The 21,291-nt window shown below is 43.5% G+C and overlaps 1 protein-coding gene across 1 annotated transcript in view; it reads right to left on the reverse strand.

The window, feature by feature from the left end:
* VOPP1 (VOPP1 WW domain binding protein) overlaps window positions 1-21,291 on the reverse strand; it is a 65,025-nt gene that overhangs the window by 13,255 nt on the left and 30,479 nt on the right. The window contains exon 2 of the mRNA XM_035316941.1: window positions 9,922-9,980. Coding sequence (XP_035172832.1) covers window positions 9,922-9,980 — 59 coding nt within the window. The remainder of the gene's footprint in view (window positions 1-9,921; window positions 9,981-21,291) is intronic.

The raw sequence follows: 21,291 nt of genomic DNA on the forward strand, positions 1-21,291 counted from the left end.
AAAACACAGGGTCCAATTCAGGTGTCTCACCCAAGCAACTTCTCAGGAGCTAGTCCCAAAGTGGTTTAATCTCTCTCCAGAAAGATGCTACAACGTGAATGCCATATCCCTCCACTGCCATCCACTTAAATGCTTGAGGAACAGCAACAAGTGCAAGGTCTTTGGCTGGTAGAGCGAAGTGATGGGCAACATCTGCTTTCCAGCCTCAGTCTTAGAGCTGGTTGTGTCTCCCTGGCATAATTTTTACTTTGGCTAATTTTAAGGAAGGAGACAACCTCATCATGGTTACCTGTAGTCACAGGTTCTCAGCACCCAAAGCCATCCATGTTGAGCATGCTTACACGCGCACACACTACAAATAAGATACTTTTGACTAGGAGTGATCTAGTAAAAAGGTCTTTATCTTACCACACCAGCGGCTAATGTTGAGGAGAACCAAAACTTTCAAAGGGATCACAGCAAACCACAGAAGCAAGCCTACAGCAACCACACCTACATTTGCTATGCAAAGGCATGCACCTCTCCTGATAAAATTTAGGGCTGAAGAAATAGAAACAGATTGAAAATCACTGGTTCAGTAGTTATGTGCAACAATCTGGTTACCTTTCTGTCAGCCATTGGCTTTGCTTGGGTAAGTCACTCTTGTTATACATAGCAAAGGTGATCTCTCAGTGCATGTAAGAACAGCATATTTTAATATGTAGGTCTGATTTTGGCTAATATAATTATAAGGAATATAACTGCTTCATAGATGAAATGCAGCTGGGACCTCAGTGGAACATCTGTACTTGGAAGCAAAAGACTGCTTCTGGTAACCAGGGGAGCACTCGAGACAGAGTTACCAGGTACCTGAAATCACCCAGCTCTTAACTAGTTAAAATGTAAGGCAAAAAGAAGGTCAAAAAGGAGGAAAGGGGCTTTCAGGTATTTTTTTTTTTCTATTGAGTAGAAATAACAGAGACAGAACTGATATTTGCTCGGATTAGATTTCTGTCAGCTTTGGCACAATTAAAATCTTCCACAATGAGACAAGATACTTGACCCCTGTCTTTCACACAAAGATGAAAAATAAGAGCAGGGAACAGCTGAAAAATGAATTATTTCTCACTTCTTCTTTAGGTGAAGAGCTTATAAAACACTATCTCTGTGCAAGAACTCAGCAAAATACAGTAAAACCTTCCCTAGTTCTTATGAGCTGAGAAGTATTTGCTCAGCTGCTGCTATCAAACCAGCCATGCCACAAACCTGCTGCTACCCAATGGCTTGCTGTATCCTCAGCTCTCTCCTCAGACCCCAAGAGGAAAGCCACGCTGCAGAGGGATTCTCTTTGTTGTCTGTAAAAGTTGAAAGCCTCCTGGCTTTCTGGCCTGCACACACACATCTAGACATTTTCTCTGCTCCTACTGTGGCTTTGGGCTTTATCCATCAGTGGCAACATACAGCATCTCAAATATCCATGTTTTAACAAGACTTCAGGCCTTTCTTCAGCAGAACAAAGCAGAGAAACAGCCTAATTTAGCGTTGTAGCAAAAGGAAGACATAGATAAACTGTACCATGACAGGTTTTAATTTTCTGAAGTTGGATGTGTAAATTTCTCATACCAGCAGGAACCAGAAGGTCTCAAAGTTAATCATCAGGCCCTATATTAAACACACTATTAGTTCTTCATATTTTCAACTTCTCCCAGTGGGCAAGCAGTCCTACTGCACCGAATCCCTTTTCTGCTTCAGGAGATCATGAGCAATCTGCTGGCAGGGGGCGATGGGTGTCCAGGAATTTGTATCGGTGCTGAACTCCAACAAAGAGCAGAGCCAACCTTTTTACCTCAAAAAGCCACCACAGGATCAAACACTGAGAAGGACGTAGGTACTAACGGACAACAGTTAGGTGCTATCAAGCCTTTCAAAATTTTCATTCAAGGTCTCCCTGTCCAGAAAGGGTTAGAAACTTCAAGAGGACTTTAGGGCCCAGTGTTCCTTGACACAGTTCACTGGAGCTCAAACCACCTACCGGCCTTCCTCTGACAGGAAGCCAGGAGAAATTGCTTCTCCACCTTGCATTAGGGTTCTTCCTGGAACATGGAAGAGTTAGTGTTCTACAGAACATTCCAAGCCAAACAGCTCCAACTGCAAACACTGAGACTCACTCACGATAAGTCACAACTGTGGAAGTAAAAGGGAGTAGGACTGCATTTCCTGCTCCACCTAAGGCAGAGTCCGATTTCAGACCTCACATCTCCCAGAGGAGTATTCACAAAGAGACAGATTGCCTCCTTTCCCTCCTTCCTCTCTTTTTTTTTTTTTTCCCCTCAGAATAAGCTGCCTACACCTGGTAAACCTCCAGCTCTGAGTGAGATGAGACAAGATCTTCACATCTCAAATTTGGTCAGTCACCTGCTTGACTGCCTGTGAAGGCAGTGATATTAAATTCCTCTCCCCTCACCAGGAGTCACTCTTACAAGCTAACCTTTTTGTAAATTTGGTAGCCTGACTCACCCCAGGTTGTGCACAGGACAACTGATCCATCAAAGGAAATTCAAGGCTTCTAGTAGGTGGGTGATTAAGGTGGACTGCAACATCCACAGATTTGTCAACATCAAGGGAATCCAGCACCTTATCTGAAGTGAGGAATGTAAGGACATGGGCAATTGAAGCTAGTTGTGATGTTTTGTATCATTACTGTTTAAGACCACACAGGGCTGAGCAATGGTGGTGGGGTTCTGTTGCCTTTATATACAGATGGTCTGATAGTTCCTGCTGCCCTCCTTCAACAGACAACCCGTGCACTTTCATTCCTGAGTTGAATTACATATACAAACAGACCCTTCCTGTAGCTGCTAAATTGGTAGCCCTGGCCCAAATCCAGGTCTCTGTTTCTTTACTGTGCCAGCCATTTGAGATGCCCGGAATCATGCAAAAACTGCTACGCTGCGTCCCCTCTCCCTCCCATGCTGCTTTCAAATCAAATGGAAGAATAAATCAACAGCTAGATTACTGCCCTACGCACACACCTGCTGACATTTCGTGCAGCTGTAATTGCAATTGGAAAGCTAAGTGTATCATCAGTAAAGCCAACTTAATTAAAAGCAGTAAACACAACAGGATGCAGAGCAGAAAAAGTAACGCCCATAATGCAACACAGCCCCTGTCTAGATGGTGGGTTTTTCCCCTGCCTCCTGCACACACTTTGACAGAAGAACTGCTTCATGAGCTCTCAGAGTAAGGTGAGAGAGAACTTGTCTGTTATTTTCATCTGGAACAATATTCAGGTTCTTGGTAGTGCAGAACTATTGTTATAGACTGGCTACCAAGAGAATAAGGGCTTACATTCAAAACCCAAATGAACACGACTGCATGATAAATACAGCAAAATTTAATCAGCAAAGAAAGAGAATTATGTGGAAATACACAATAAATTTATTTCAAAAGCCACAGGGAAAAAATAAAATCAGCATTTTTCTCTAAAACACGAAAAAAGAATGGACTGTTCCTATACACTGCAGAACATACATTTACTAGGATTATTTATGTTCAAAGCATTCATTTTTGAAATTTATAAAGATCTTAAACAAATTCCAAATGAAAAATTAAATAAATAGTTAACATAATTGTCTACGCATGCAGCTGTAAGCTATATGCAGTAAACTACCTTCCATGGCAGCAACATGTTAGCCTAAAAATACTGTAATTCCATCTGCACAGGCTTTTAACATGAATTCAGGTCCTGCATCAGATAACAAGAATTAGAAGAGGTTACAAGATGACACTCCCCTTCTGTTCTTCACTTTTTTTGTCAGCAGCAGTGGTAGCGTTTTCGTCCAAAGAAAGTTTCCATAGGAAGGGCATAGGAAGGAAAATAGTGACTGAAAACATTCGGCATAGGTAAATTTACCAAGGGTAAGTCATGCCTGACAAGCCTAAAGGCCTTCTAGGGTAAAATGACAGTATCTGTGGAAAAGCCAGAGCGCAGATGTCACTTACTTTGACCTTAGCAAGGTCTTCCACACTGTCTCCCATAGTATTCTTATACCTAAATTCAGGTGTTACAGTTGTAACAGGCAGAGAGCTAGATGGGTAAAAAAAAAAAAAAAAACAACACCTAGTTGGACAGTAGGGCTCAGAGAACTGTGGTCTATGGGTCACACTCCTCCTGGAGAAGATGAAGTAACTCCTGACGGTAGCACAGAGGTCTGGACTTGTTCTGTCAATATGGTACTCTCACCAAGTGCACACGATGACATAAAACTCGTGGAAGATCAGTCAATGAGCTCAAGGGCAGGGCAGCCACTCAAAGACTTGGTCTGACTGGAGGAATGACTTGACAGGAACCTCATAAAAATGAGCAAAGACAGAAACAAAAGCCTTGCCTTTGGGAAGGATGAACATCCTGTAGGTCATGAAGCAGATCTACTGGAAAGGCCCTAGGGGATCACAACACGTAGCAAGCTAAACACGAACCAGCAGTGCGCCACAGAAGCAATAAAGTCCTTGTGAGATCAACCAAAGTAACTATCACCCTTCACTGAGCACTCTTTAGACCGCATCTAAAATACTAGTCTATTTTGCAACCCCCAGTAAAAAGAATAACATTGATAAACTGCAGCAAGCTCATCAGAGGGGTACACAAAGATATTCAGAGGCTGGAGCACTTGCCCCATGCAGAAAGGTTGAGGGACTTGAGCTTGTTGAGCTTAGGGAAGAAACAGCTTCAGAGGAACCCAAGGGCAGCCTGCCAGTGCCCAGGAGGGGATTACTGAGAAGATGGCGTCAGGCTCTTCCTGGTGGTGAAGAGTGGTCTGACATAGTATATGGGAAACACACAAAAAACCACACTTATTCACCATGAGGACAGCCAGGCAACAGAGTGTACTGCCCACAGAGGCTGTGCTCTCTCTTTCCTTGGAGGTTTTCCCAAGACACAACTGGATAAAGCCCAGGGCAACCTAGTCCGGCCTCATGGCTGACCCTATTTCTGAGGTTGCACTGGAGATCTCCTGAGAGCCCTTCCCATCTGAATTACTCTCTAATTCTCTTGGTCAGAGTTACTCTCCTTTCCTCACTACTTCTCTTAAAATATCACATCATTAAAAACTTCAGCACATAATAATTCATCAGGATGATCTGGAATAATGCTAACTCAATACTGGATAACATCAAAATTATTTTCTCCCTTTAAGTCAGCCAATCCCCCTTACTGTGGCTGACTACTTCACTAACGCGCTGTATTTCCATTTCCCTGAACATGTGCTTACCACTCACACTCAAAAACATTTGTGCTGCTTTATAAATATGCCACAGCGTCTGGAAAGGAAAGGATTAGAAACATGCAGGTTCTAGCATCTGGATTTTATCACCTCATTAGATGTGATGGTAGCTAACAACAGGAGGTAGCTAATAAACAGAAAAGCCCTGTGGGATTGGTCAGTCATACCTGGAGCATACTTCACCCTGCAATAAGATACACATTCATAATTATTCTAATCAAACTACTCCTCATCAGTGAACGTAAAGCAGCCTTCCCTCCGCTATTCATTCCCAATTGACAAGTGAAAAAAAAACAAACAAACAACAACAAAAAAAAACAACAATTAGAGTATCTTCAATGCTGCTGGCATCAGTATCCAGAGGAGGAGGTTCGGCAATCTAATGCCTTCACTGTGCTGTGTTCTGTGTCGTTATTCGCTGTATCAAGTCAGAGAAGTATCTCGACTGTCTCCTCTGCCAACTGTCAGCACTTCAACTACATCTAGAACAAGACCAAGCTAGTTTCAGTGGGGGTAGGGTGATGATCCATGTCGAGAATCAGAGACAAGCCTGTTCTGGTAGCTTCAATTTTGAACTGCTTTTTGTGCATCGAAACAAGAAGTAGGATCTAATTCTTTCAGCACAGTCATGGATAATTTGGCTGTCTTCTTTTCCAAAGGACAAAAATTAGAATTCCTTTCCCAGCTTAATTCGTGTTTACTTATCTTTCCTGACCACAGAAATAAATATTTTGCTGAAGTAAGAGAGAAGTAACCAACTGACAATATCTCATGACTCAGACAACTAGTTGGTTAGGTTAAAGAAGTAAATTAAGAGTTCTCTTGGAAATTCTCTGTATCAACAGCCAGGCTGCAGTGTGTCTCTAAAAATCCTGGCAAGCTTTCATGAAGGCTTCCAGCCTGAAATAAGCTATACTTTAAGTTAACAGATGCACACGGCAGCATTAGAAAACTTTGGAAAATTATCCTCATAATTCCCCATAATTGCCTGAAGAAATAGAAATCTATCTGGGAAAAATAAATAAATAAATAAATAAAATAGAGCTTATCACTCATTTATGAAGGCTATAACAATTATGGTCACTGGAAAAATATTTAAAAATTATCAATACCATTAGCTACTTAGAGAGATATACGATCATTTCTATAATAGAGACTTCCACCTCTATCTCAGCTTTTAGTACAGAAAATATAACCAACACATTTTAATAAGGTTTTGAGCAACACTTGCAACACCATTTTCTTTTCAAAATAATTACAGTAGAGGACACACAATTAAAACAAAACAAAAACAAACAAAAACAACAAAAAGAAAATAGAAACCAAACACTCCAGTTACAGAAAATACAGTTGTATCACTGCAAATTTTGTCCCCAATCTAGCTGTCTGTCCAGGACAGTTATTTTAGCACTCTGATTTCTTATCACGCTCCTTTTGCTTAGCAGACACAGCCTTATCTCTGGCTTTGGATAGCTGAAGTAGAGGCTTTACAGGGAAGATTATCTCAGCTATTCTGCCACTTAACTTTTATCAAAAGTTCACAACCATTTCATATGATAGACCGCCTCGGATTTCTGTTACTCTGCGCAATTTTAAGAAAAGAGGCACCTTCTAGGAAGAAATGCCTCCGCAGAAGAGATACAGCACACTGACATGCCAGTCCGGGGAGGCCTTGCTCCGAGGGTACCACAGGAGATCTCTGAACCGACACAGGACTTCCTATTTCTGAGCTGACAAGCTAATCTGTTCGTTCAAATACAGAAGTGTCTCCAAGAGAGACATGACATACTGTCAGCATGGGACTGAATCACAGGGAAATCATTAAGGACTGCACTGTTGGGTGTCATAAGTCTCCCAAGATAGTCTTGAGACCAAAGGACAGACTACATACGTTAACTGGGTGGAAAAAACTTTGGTTACAAAACCAGAGATAAAATGGAAGGAATCTATTATGAACCTGGGTGACTAAATATATCTGCTTCTTATCATTTTCTGGAGCAGCAGTCCATAAGATAAAACCCACTTCACTACAGCACATTCCAGATCTAGATTTGCACAGAGGAAACACTCAAGATGCAGTTAGGTATTAGATGTATGAGCTTTAGATGATTTAACATCTAACCACCATATGCTAATGGAGGAGATCCTTTGCATGTATCCTCCCCCACAATATGCATAATGCTCCCTCCTTCCCTCCCATTTCACTAGCATTCACCAGAAACTGTACCAAGCTGATTCAACACTGACTTTAATCTGCTAAAACAAACTACTTTCTGTGGGACTAGCAAATCGAATTAACTCCATGAACAGTCAAAGAAATGCCAAAGCAATGGGATTTCGCCCTAAAACACCAAGATTGCTGTTGTGCATCTCTTTTGCCATGCTGGTGTTGAAAGGCAGCACAACTAGGAAGCAGTGAGCGACCCTATCCAAAAGGATATGAAATTGCCAAAGTAACAAAGCAGGGAACTCCAGGCATTGCAGAGATTAATGACTTTCCTATAGTTTTGGAGCATGCCTCTTCCCCCCTTTAAAATTGCACTCAGATAGACTCTCCCCTTCCTTCCACACTTCTTCACTTGTCAGCCTCATCTCCCCTCTGAGCTTTATCATCCCCAAATCATTATTGCTTTTCTTTAGTGTTTCTTCTTCCCCACAAACTCATAATCACAATAGTAACAACAGCATCAATACGACGCTCATCACCATCACAATAATCACTGAGCATACACATCCCACCCCTTTCCTCTTCCTTCTTCCATTTATTTGCATTGTCCAGCAGACGGGCAATTACCACGCATTTATGCAGTGTCTCAGATAATAGGGTGCTGTACCAGCTACCACAACAAACACAATTATGAGGAGCAGTGTTCTGATTGACCTGACATAGCCAACAGATTTCCCTCCACATTATAAATCAAATCAAATCAAAATCTCTACACGAAGCACTTCTTTGTAACAACCACCCCCCTCCAACACCATAGCCCCTCTCCCAGTTCTCAGTTTTATTCACAACTTTCTTCCTTCCAATGCACAAAGACGTGTGCGATTCCAATTAACCTCTTTGATGAACTGGAAAATAAACACACCGCTTTTCTGCAAGAGAAACCATTTCAGCACACAAAGAAAACAGTAAACGAGTTACCAAATGAAAACCAATTAAAAAGCAACCTTGTGTGCATTAGATCTATTGCAGATAGCAAGCCTCCCCTTTGTACTCCCCGCTTTCACAGGACTCTCAGTCTGTGTGCACCTGTGGCATGAAGAGCCTGAGCTAACACCCACTATCCAAGCAGCTACCCCTTTGCATTAACAAGGGAGACAAACATCGACCGCAAAACACGCGGGCAGAAACGTAAGCAGAACGCCAAGGTGATGATGAATAATATACTCCTGAATGTCAAGGTATGGCGGGGGGGGGGGTGGGGGGTTCATAACATCCCAGCTTCTTTCCCACATTGCAACAAAATAAAATGTAGGTGGAACCAACGTCCTGCTGTTATTAGTATGCAAAGAAAATTAACTCATTGAAATTCACCCATCTGTTCTGGCCAACCATTTATGAGTAATTCTCAACATTTCAGTCACCTGAAAAAAAAGACAGTAAATTCTAGGCCCAAACACTTCCTAACCATTTAATATTCAAGATCACAGATGATTAAACCACACAGCATTTCATTCTTTCAGTGAGCTTTGTTTCTTGCCTGACTTCCTGGCTGCATTTTGTCTCTAGCATTTCTCTCCTGCTTCTGGCAGACAAAGTGGAGAAGAAAAGTGAGGAAGGTTCCTGGGGAGCATCAGGATTACAGTAATTTCCTATCCTGAAGCAAGGAAAAGTTTGCTCAGGGAGCAATGACCTGTTGCTGCTACCTAATCTTCCACACACCCCTCCCCCATTTTTTTTTTTTTTTCAATTTAGGTTTAAAAGGTGTTTGCATTTGTAAAGTTATATAACCCAGAGGCAAAGCCTAGTGCATTTATCTCCTTCCTACCCCCAAATCCACAGGAACAATACCTCCCACCCACACATTTCCTCCACCTTTTTATTGTCGCTGTGGGCAATTTAAAACAGAAAACTGCAATTCAGAAAGATCTTCAATCATGCACCTATAGTTCATTGACATTTGGTTCACATCCAAGCCTGATGTGAATGTAGATGCCACTCATCAAAAGGACAGTTATGCCATGGATAACAAATCTTCTCGAGTCCCTAAATTAAACAACAGTATTACCACAGGGACAAAGTTATTTTCAAAGCATTCTTGGTATTCTGCCTGCTTACCTGCCCTTGTTCAAAACAAAGGGAGAACTGCCCTCGCACAGCTCTACTTACATTTCCATTCAGCATCCTGAAATAAGACCTGTTTAAGATCCAACATTTTGTTTTCAACTGGAAAGGTCATCTGGGGAAATTAGTCTCCACTTTTTTTTTTTTTTTTTTTTTTTAATAGGGGGAAGGGAAAATATATGACAATACATAGGGAAGGTGAGGAAAGGAAGTTTCTTACATCATTGCTTTTTAAGTTAGACCCAAAAAAGGTCTCAAAGGAATTATGGAAGAAATATCATTAATGAAAGAATAACATTAAGAGCCAAAAAAAAACTGCTTATCTCTTGCTCACTAGAAAACACAAACAGCAAAGTAATGACTACTTACATATAATATGTAGGATATAATCCTTCAAAATACCAGCAATGCTTTTTGGCCTCCGTACACTGCAAAGAAAGAAATATATATTATTAATATTTACACAGGACAACGTGCAATTCTAAACACAACCACTGAGTGCTTATAAATACCTTAACTTTGAGCAATTAGAAAAGGTGTCTTTTCTGAAAGACTTCACAATCCTAACACACAAAAACTGGGAACTCAGTTAACTGGAACTGCAACATGCCCTGTTAGGGTTCAGGTCCTTCACACCAGGCTTTGTCTACAGGGCCCCAAAGGTTACCACAGTTCATGACTGTGGTTAATAGATTCTGTGCAGATACGCGATCCAATTGCATAGCAAAACTCGGGTCTTGAAATCTGGAGAACTTAAGAGCCCATCACGGCTGTAGTCACTTAAGAGACCTCCAAGGCATGCTGGGTTTGACGACACGAGGCATATGACTGCAGAGCGAATTCATTAATTGCAGGGAATTACTCATCTTTGTGGAACTCTCTGCGTGTGGAGCCAGGCTTGGAAAGGAACAAAACAGAGAACCCATGCTAGGATCCCAGCTCGTCTTCCTACACCTTGGAAATGTTTCAAGTGTTCATTACAGAATCTGGGAAAGGAAACTGCTTTCTGCAGTCCAGGGGCATTGTTCTCTTTTGCAGATTGTCAGCGTATCCTTGTTAAAGGATGGTGACAGGCATTCTCTCGGCGTGTGTGTGCAGGCAGTGTGGGAAACGCACATCATTACAGGCACGGCTCGAGTACAGACAGCAGCGAAGAACAATAGCGGCGCTTAAAAAACAAAACCAGATGTCAAGCCCAAACTACATATACAACACACAAAATATTTCTGCATATCCTGCTGACATCGCTAGCATAAAATCCTGTCTCCCTTGCAGATGTGGTTCCAGAAGCTCCACCACAAGCTGTATTATCTGGTTGCACACAGACTGGGTGTTCCGGGACACCCTCCACAGAGCAGCAAGCATTATCTTGTGGGATTTTAACAACAGCTCTCTGCTGCTCACACCTGACACCCAAGGTCAGGGAGCACTCACACATCAGCAGTACTTGGATCATCCTTCATGTTCACTTGGCAGCTCACCTTTAAATAATAGCTCGTATGAGTTTATTAGCCTCCCTGAATCCCAGAATACTAAATGAATCCAGCTAAGACAAAGACAAAGCGTTTTTACATCTCTGACTCTCACTCCTCATGAATAAGAAAGGCTGCAAGCTCTTTAATGAGCATCTGATGAGCTAAATCACAGACAGATCAATTACAGCCCATGAAGACAAACTGCTATGGATTAAATTGCTAAGACCAGGATGGGGATGGGGGGAAGAAGGATTTTTGATGCATGTGATCAGGCCTGCCCACTAATCATAAGACGGGCTCACACCAGTCTTCAAGATACACAAGCTTTAGGTTCCGTTGAACGGACTGGAGCTTCTTCCTTTGGGGAAAAGCAAAACGAAACAAACCGATTCCTCATTCATTCCCTTCTCAAAGCCGTGCTGCTGCTACAGCAGTGTATGCAGGAGGGCTCTACAGCTGCTGCTGGAACAAGTGGTGTTCAGAGAGCTATCTCCACATTTGCCCCTATTCCTCTTCCTCCAACTTCTGAAACCTTTCTTCTGAATCTTGTCATCAGCGTGCTGTTTCTTCTTACTCTAAAATTAGAAGCACGGCAAGTTTCTGTTGGTATCACTCTGCAAACATATATCCATTGTAAATTCAGCAGGTCCACTGCAGATACAGGGCAAAATGCTTGGGCTCTTTTCCTTTGAAAGCTGCAAATCAGCAAGCCCTGGCTAAAGCCCCAGGTTATCCCCTTGGGAAGTCTCATTGCGGAGTCCAGCTTGGAGCGTACACTCCTAAATGTTTTTCTTCCTGCTCCTGAACCACTATGATTCACCGTTTACCTCAACAACCTTAATGCCTTCATCAGTCTCAAGCATTTTAATTGATGTTTTCCCAGCAATGTTTCTGAGCCCGTGGAGCCTGCATACCCTTTACAAGCGTAAAGGAGGCATTTATATTCAGTACTTGTTCTGCCACCCTCCTCCCCATACTTCATTCCACTTTGCAAGTTCTGAAATGAACTGGGAAGATTCCTCCCTTCCCACATCTTCCAAGCTGTAAAAATTCTGTTTCTGCCTCGATTTATTTTGATTTTTCTACTTCAGACAGCCAATATGCTTACTGCTATCCAAAAAAAGGCTCTAGCCTAGGAAAGTTTTGCACATAACTATTCCCTTCAGCTTACAGGGCTTCGACACATACACTAAAAACTCTTTGGTGCACAGACTTTATTTTGTTCTGGGTCCTGGAATGATCCTGATTCTGCCGTTTTTTTAATAACTGTGCATTATTTGTATTGCTGTGAAGTTGTTCAGCTCTACTACATAGGAAATGGGCAAACAAATACATAGACCTCAAATGTAAGCAGCGTGGCAGACCCTGGTAGAATTGTGGGATGGTTTAGGTTGGAAGGGACCTTAAAGACCATCCAGTTCCAACCCCCCTGCCTTGGGCAGGGACCCCTCCCACCAGACCAGGTTGCCCAAAGCCCCATCCATCCCGGCCTTGAACACCTCCAGGGATGGGGCATCCACAGCTTCTCTGGGCAACCTGTGCCAGTGCCTCACCGCCCTAATAGTAAAGAATTTCAGAACAGAAAAGAATATCCTGAGTTGGAAGGGACACACAAGAATCATTAAGTCCAACTCCTGGCTCCACACAAGTCTTCCCAAAAATTCAGACCATATGACCAAGAGCACTGTCCAAACGCTTCTTAAACTCCAACAGGCTTGGTGCCATGACTACGTCTCTGGGGAGCCTGTTCCAGCGCACGACAACCCTCTCAGTGAAGAACATCTGACTGATGTCCAGCCTGAACCTCCCCTATCACAGCTTGACCCAATTTCCTCAGGTCCTATCGCTGGTCACCAGAGAGACTAGATCAGCACCCGTCCCTTCACCGCCCCTCATGAGGAAGTGCTGAGGACCACAGTGAGGACTCCTCTCAGCCTCCTCTTCTCCAGGCTGAACAGGCCAAGTGACCTCAGCTGCTCCTCGTACGTCTTCCCCTCTGTGGTGGTTTTACCGTGCTAGGCAGCTGAACACCACAACCGCTTGCTCACTCCCCCTCCTCAGATGAGGAGGGGAAGAAGTAAAGGAAAGAAAAACTCACGGGTTGAGATAAGGATGATTTAATTAAAGAGGAAAAATATTATTAGGGAAATATTATTAATTAAATCAACTAAAGGGAAAAAAGGGACAGGGGAAGAGGGAGAGGGAAAGGGAATAACAAAACAAGTAAAGGCTATGTGGAAGTGCAGAGGAAAGAAATTACTCTCTACTTCCCACCAATGAGCGATGCTTGACCACGTCCTTGAAGCAGGGCCTCAATGCACATAGCCCGTGTTCGGGAGGAGGACAGACATTTTTGCAACGAGAGCCCACCCCTCCCCTCTTCTTCCTTTTTCCACCTTTTATTGCTGAGTGTGACATCATATGGTATGGAATATCCCTTTGGTTGGTTTAGGTCAGCTGCCCTGCTGATGTTTCTTTCTCACTTGTTTGCCCACCCCCTAGGAAGGTCAGAGAGAGTCCTGGTGCTGTGCCAGCACTTCTCAGCAGCAGACACAACACTGGTGTGATACCACTGCTGTTCTAGCTACAAGTGCAGAGCGCAGCACTGTATGGGCTGCTGCAAGGGAAGTTAACATCCCAGCCAGACCCAGTACACTCTCTAGTCCCTTCACCATCTTTATAGCCCTCCTCTGGACACTCTCCAACAGTTTCTCGTCCTTTTTGTGCTGTGGTGCCCAGAACTGCACACGGTACTCGAGGTGAGGCCGCACCAGCGCAGAGTGAAGTGGGACAATCCCTTCCCTCAGCTGAGTAGCAATGCCATGCTTGATGCAACCCAGGATACAGTTGGCCCTCCTGGCTGCCAGGGCACACTGCTGGCTCATATTCAGTTTACTATCAACAAAAACACACAGATACCTCTCTGTGGGGCTGCTGTCCAGAGTCTTGTCCCCAAAACGTAAATAAGTATCTGAGGGGAGGGTGTTAAGAGGATGGAGCCTGTCTCTTTTCAGTTGAGCCCAGCTACAGAATGAGAGGCAATGGGCACAAACTGAAGCACAGGAGGTTCCGGCTGAATATGAGAGGGCACTTCTTTACTGTGAAGGTGACAGAGCACTGGCACAGGTTGCCCAGAGAGGTTCTGGAGTCTCATTCTCTGGAGATAGTCAAAATCTGCCTGGATGCCATCCTGCTCAATGTGCTCTAGGCGATCCTGCTAGGCAAGGGCATTGGACTAGATGACCTTCAGAGGTCCCTTCCAACCCTGCCTATTCTGTGATTTTGTGGTTATGTGATGATTCTATGATGACACCACCACTTCATGTAAGAAAGAGATGCTGTTCGTTTCCACCATCCTCCTTGGACAGCCAATAGCTGATGATGTTCCTGATATTCTTGACCGATGCTGAGCTCCCAGCCTGGACGCCAGCCTGGCAGACGTTGCTCCTGTCAGTGTGGAGCAGCCATTTCACATCAGCATTTTCTCACAACAGTCACATTAATGCCTTAAGTGCTGCCGTCAAGGGCACCCCAAGAGCTGTGTGACATCACCACAGAGTCACTGTCACCCTACGGCCTCACAAAAGGCAGCTGGCCATAAGTACCCTGAGTGTCCAGCCTGTGTCGAGTCCAGCTGGTAGCACTTGAGAGTTTGAGGTCCTACTGCTGGAACATCAGAGGTAGTATTGCTAGTCAAGGTCCTTCCTGTGGAACACAAGACGTCAAGGTCCTTCCGATGGCAAGAGAGATGGTGAGGTGCTTGGGGTTGCAGGTGAGGCATTCAGGTCCTTCTGCTGGAACGAGAGACGTTGACGTCCTTCTGGGGGCACGTGAGACGCTGAGGTCCCTCTTGTTGCAGGCAAGGCATCCAGGTCCTTCTGGTGGGGACCAAGGCATTGAGGTGCTCCTGGTGGGACATGAGCCCTTGAGGTTCTGCCGTTGAGGTTCTGCCGTTCAGACAGCTCGTCTGAAGCTTCCCCTGGCACTGGGAGCAGGACGGGCACAGACGGCCCTGATCCCCACTGAATGTCAGTGCCGGGGACATGTGGCTGCAAAGGGTCCAGCAGGAGGAGTCAGGGGCTGGCGACCACACAGGCTGCCAGGCCAGGCCCCGCATTTAAAGAAAAAAAATAAAATAAATCCTAAAATGCAACCCAGTTGGAAGTCATTTAGGGGATGGAAAATTATCATGGGATTGGGTAAGCAGGTGAGGGCAGCAGCCATAAAGGTGACCATGCCCTAACTGGAAAAAAGGCTGATAGAAAAAGTCTCCTGAACCTGAGGCAGAAGAAAATGCCTGCTGGGCTGAGAACCGCCAACCTGGGAGCCGTACAACAGGGTGCAGTCTTTCAGGAGCAGACTGCTCCAGCATGGGCTCCTCTCCACATAGCACTCTCCACAGAGCAGCACAGAAAGTTTCTCAGATGAAAGAAGCTCCGTTTGGGGTGAAAAGCAGGCCCGTTTTATACCATTTAGAACTCTTATACCTAAGAAGGCATAGTACACCACAACATCAGGTAACCAAGAGATGCTGTTCACTTCTACCATCCTTCTTGGACAACCAATAGCTGATGACGTTCCTGATATTCTTTAAACAACTCTCGAGTTCTCATGCATGTTCCCACTTTCTTGGGAATATCTCCTTATGCCCAGGCTTTTATTCACCTTCCCAGGTGATAAGCTGTTCCTCACATTCTTTTTGTTTCAATGGTCTCTTCAGGGTGTCTCAGGTGCTCAGGTGTCCAGCTGCACATCAAGGACATCCCTGGCTCCCAGGCGCAGTTCCCAGGCTGAAGGCCGAGCTCCCAGCTTGGACCCCAGCCTGGCAGACGCTGTTCCTTTCAGCATGGAGCAGCCATTTCACATCAGCATTTTCTCACAACAGTTCCTGATGTTCTGATGTTATTTTAACAACAATGACAACAGTTCCTGATCTTCCTGATATTCTTTACACAACTCTTGATTTCACATACTACATGTCCCACAAATTCACATATGCAGGACCAAGTGCTGCAGTTCCTGCACAGTTAAAACTCCTGCTCTCCAGGGCAACATTGCTGGGGTAAACACTGACACAAAGCAGTAGGCTACTAACCTCTGTCTGCATTGCTAGTCAGCAGACCTCATGGGAATTCACTGCTAAGAAGAGAACGTCGTTGCCTCTACAGACCTCCATCTCCTTAGTACTCAGATACCAGAGACGAAGAGGTTAGCTAGGACATGGACTAGTTTTTCCCCATCCCACACACATCCTCTGAAGCAGATGATCATTCATCTCATGCCAAAATCCAAATAATTCCCCTGAGCCACTTAAGCTGGTGGAGAGCCGTATGAGCTCACAAGCAGACGTCTGCCACCAGCACTGGGTCTGATGCTCACCGTCTTTTGAGGATTACATCCTTGCAGTTGTTTGAGACAAAGCCCTAAGGCTGCTAAGAAACCTCAGCTGGCAGCAACTAATTCCAGTCCACAAACAGAAACAAAGGGAAGATTACTCACATTAGTGAGATACTACCTCAGACATCAAGGTGCCCACTCTGAGAGCTCCTGTATGAAGCCAGACTATCTCAGAGTTTCTAGAAGCATTTGTTCATGTCTTAAAAAGCCACAAACCTATTCACTAACAACAAAAAAGTGTGCTTATGGTTTTTAAACTAAGCTTACTTATGACCCTGTGGAGGCTTTCAACTTTTCTAAGCGAACAGCTCTGCACATTTCGCTTATAAAATTCCTCCTTCTATGTCCTTTAACAATTTGGCGCAGCTATAAAATATAAATACAAGAGTATGTTCATTTTTTAAATAAATGATGCAGGTCTAATTGGGTGTGCATATGTAATCTTTAGAGAATTAATGGTATGCGAATTAGCCAGATGCTTGAATATGTTCCTTGAGATTGAGTATTTGGAGAGAAAAAACACAAAACTTTTTTCTTTTTAAATAAATCAGCATCTCTCTTGTAGCCTGTTTTCTCTGACAGACTACAGCAACATGAACTACAAGCCATGCTTTTCTGTGGCCTCTAAATTCATTCAGATTTCCTCTAAGAAAGGAAACATGTTTCCTGCCAGATTGAAATTGCAAATGCTACCGCTGCTAGTATGAACAACACAAAAGAGAAGTTACTGAAACATTAACCAAAGACTGGTTTTGATCACACCATAAAATGGAGTACATATGGATGCACATGGTGTGGGGGAAGACAGAGCAGGCAGTCTGCTCACTGAATGTCGGAAGGTATGATACAAATCATTAGTTATGCTTTGTAGGGTTTGCAGAAATATCTAGCAGGAATATCCTCCACATTGCACATCATTATCTTTCCATTCACAGGACAATAAAAAGAGAACAGATCTGATCAATTAATTACTCTTTGTAATCAAGGGAGCAGTGGATTTACACCCAGTGCTTTTACTGGAGATTTAAAAAATAATTACAAAAAAGTAAAACAGAACAAAACAATTCCAGCACTATCTGCAGACGGTAAATACCTCCCAATATAAGTAGAATCAATTTTTGTTATGGGTAGCAATGAAAAAAAACAGGCTGCTGCTGATGGACATGGTTGTGGAGGGTTGGGGGTAGGAAGATTGCTATCTGTATTCCGAAGGAGCAGTCAGGCTGAGTTTGTGACATCTGCTCAAAGCCAGATTCTGCAAGAGGCGCAGGTCCGCTATCAATCACGAAGCCAACGAAACCGTACCAGCTATCAGTAACTGCGGGTGCAGCTCTTTCTTTTTAACCAGACAAAAAGCTAGATGTTACACACAATTGTCCTTAAGGATTACAATTACAAGAGCCCAAATAGGTAAATTCAGAAGACAAAAAGCAGAAATTTAACGTAGTGACCTGCCATCCTGACAGGACAGGAACAGCTCCTGGTATTCTGAGATGCCCACTTAGTGGCTGCACCCTCCTGTCCTACTAGTGCTAGGCAGCAGAGCACCGACTAGTGCTACTAGTAGAGGGCAGTTGATCCAAATCTCATTCTTGTGGCTACAGCCTCTGAAGCTCTGTTTTAATTAATTCATCCACAGAGGAACAGGGAAAAAGAGTTAAAAGCCTGTAAGACATGGCATAAGACCTCCTTATTTCTGAGCATCACACAGTGTGCGATGTTAGAAAAGGATTTCCCATGCCAGCATACAACCAGAACTGTCTTCCACAAAGCCAGACCAAAACTAGTCCATGAGGAAGTGGGAAGGACAAGACCTTTCGTTCCAAGCCATCGGAGAAGTAACTGGCTTTGCTTCTGTCACACAGGCTCTGTCGCAACAGTCACCTGCATTAACGATCTGCAGTTTTCCTGATCCCTGCACCTGGCAACTGCTTGATGGAGCCCAGACAAAAAGATGGGGCAGTCTACAGCACAACCCGAGACTGAATAATCGGTTCCAGAAGGGACATTATTGGCTAGGAATCACAATGCTTTATGGGATTTGACCTTTAAAATTGTATCAGTTTTCAGAACACTATCCATTTCGGTGCCTAGACAAGAGCTGAAAGCATTATGAGGTACAAGCTGCTCATTAGATATGGTGCACTGAAATCAGAGGGACTTCTGCATGCTGAGTTTGAAGGATTGGATTTGCAGAGACAAGATGAGCATACTGCTCTTCCATAGCCAAGAAAAGGGCAAAATATCATCCATTAGAGTAACAGACGGTATATACTGAAACGGAAAAGTGCAGCCTAAGGGTGAAAACAATTTACTACAGAAAATACGTTTTGCTTTAGCCTTGCCTGAATCCATCAAAATTCATCCCTACTTCTTTCTCTTGTGATGCTAACAGATGAGCATAAAAGTAGCCCATCTCCAAACTATTCTAAGAGACCGAGCTCACAAGGCAGTCCATCGCTGACTGCAGCAAATACTTTTGTATTTTGTACTGCAAAAGGAACTCTTACTAAAAACCAGGATTGCATTAAGGTATTATTTACTAAGCTAACGAGGAAACAGCAGAAGAGTCTGCAATAATAGGATGCTGGCTCTATCCTACACCAAGTTTTCCATCCTGCGTAATGCTAAACAGAACAGATATTATTTCAGATATCCAGTTGTTGCAACAAAACCTCAAGTTTACAAAGTCATGTAACACATTGTACAAAGAATTAACTTTTATATTTTTCAGAGGGAATTGTTTCTGTTCCCTTAGAGAGAAGGGAATAGTTCTCACATGGGGTTCTTAATAGAAGCAACTTTTCCACTTCTTGAATTAAACACTCTGTTCTTCGCAACACTAAAATTTCAGCACAAGCATTTAACTCGCGTTAGTTCTTCTGGTGCTCTGAGCGCATGCATTAATTTTGAGTTAAAAAAAAAAAAAGATTAATAGCATTAGATAGCCTCTCATCAAAAAGCTTTACGTTACATTTAGATCTATTAACCTTTCCCACAAAAGAAATACAAATATCCCTCACATGTAATTTCATTTCAGGGGCCTGACTTTTTTTTCCCCTCTCCTCCCTCCCACCATTATGCAGCAAATTGCAAATGCACTCCAGTCCTAGAATGCTACAATTTCACTTGAATATAATCCTTTCATCAGTCTCCTGGGGGAAAATAAAAATAAATAAATAAACAGAAAGCAAAGGGGAAAGTGAGCCTCGAGTCTTGGAGCCTGCAAGAAGCCTCAGTACCTTGGACAGCGCCCAGCACTCCTCTGTCCTCGCCACCGTCACTGGGACGCTCAACGGGAAATATCCCACTTGGTCTACATTGGGGCGCCAAGACAAAGTGCCAGGAGACCCTCAGCACCAGAGGAGGTTAGGACTTGTGTTCCTATTTCTACATGCATGGACTTGGCAGAGCTTGCACACGCATGAAAACGGGGTTGGGTCCTAAGCCCCACTGGTGGAACCAACGGCACAAAGGGAGGTCTAATGGCAGATGTGTAAAAAAGCACGAGGTGTGCCACATATTGAAAGCATTTTCACCTAAGAAAAGTAAAAAAGAGTCAACATTCCAGCAGAGTCTCACAACTTCAAGGGGGTAGTGGTAACCTTTTCTGTTCCAACTGGAAGGAAAAGGACGTAACATTTTCCCAACTCTGCTAGAAGCAGTTGATCTATTCCAAATGGTACTGGGCAGGTTCCACAGCTCTAAAATTGAATTTAGCTTCTGCAGTTATTATGTTTCCTTTTATATGTGCAGGAGAAGTAAAAGCAAGGTTATTATTTGCATTCTTTAGCTACAGAATAAGTCATAAGTCACCTTATAAAACAACCCATAAAGGAGGATGTGGGGGGGAGGGATCGTTTGTCAGGAATTGAAATAAAACCATGCCAAGAGTGAGGGTATTTACAATTTCCACCCTCAATCTCTTTAAAACCAAAAACAAACCAGATACTAGTTTTTACAGTCAAAGATTTAATCATACAATGATTTTACTTTAAAGCCTCTGATGAATGCAGGTAACGCTTTAAGTGTCACCATCATGACACCTGTATCTAACTTGATTTCCTTCGATGAAGAACTGGACATTTGATTCATCTCCAGCCCCAGCCGTAGGCACTCACTCCTCTCAGGAACTGCTACGATTTAGAATATTTAGTTCAGTCAGAACAAAGCTTAGATTTAGCTTCCCCTCCCCCCCCCACCCCCCCCCTTTTTTTAAAAATAAATCTAAAATCATGCCACCATTCAGCCCCTTCACTTCATACTGAACCGGCTGAACCGGCACATTCGCCTGTTTCTCATGTACATTTCATTCTTACAATTTACCATCCCAAGAATGAAAACAGCCTTTAAATTACCTCATACTTAAATCCTCAGGGGGCATCTTTCATCTCCCATAATAGTAAAACCAAAGGAAAGAAAGACTGAGTAAAGCAAGATGGATTCAGAACTCAATTTTCTCAGTCAGTTGCAGAGCGGACAAGATTGAGGCAGTAACAGCACTGAGCTACAGACGCTGGTTAGTTAAACTATGACAGCCCAAAGCCCATCAAAGGCTACAGGAGAGTACATTTCTTTGGTGGGTGCAACACAAGGACTTAGGGCAGTTGATCTGGGAGTTCCCACGCTTTGTTCTGCATCCCCCACACACTCATTTGTCCCACAGAGAGAGAGCTGACAGGATGGAGCACAGCTGCATAATCACAGCCAGCCTTGCTCCCCTTCCTTGTACCCTTGTTTTTCATTCCTGACACTTAATCCAGTGATGCACACCTTCCTCAGATCTTTCTTATGCACAGTTACTGGAAAACAAAGTATTTGTTTATTCAACTACGACTTTCCTTTTCAGTTTTGAGATGCTTATTTC

Source organism: Oxyura jamaicensis, chromosome 2 (assembly GCF_011077185.1).
Source record: "Oxyura jamaicensis isolate SHBP4307 breed ruddy duck chromosome 2, BPBGC_Ojam_1.0, whole genome shotgun sequence".
NCBI lineage: Eukaryota > Metazoa > Chordata > Aves > Anseriformes > Anatidae > Oxyura > Oxyura jamaicensis.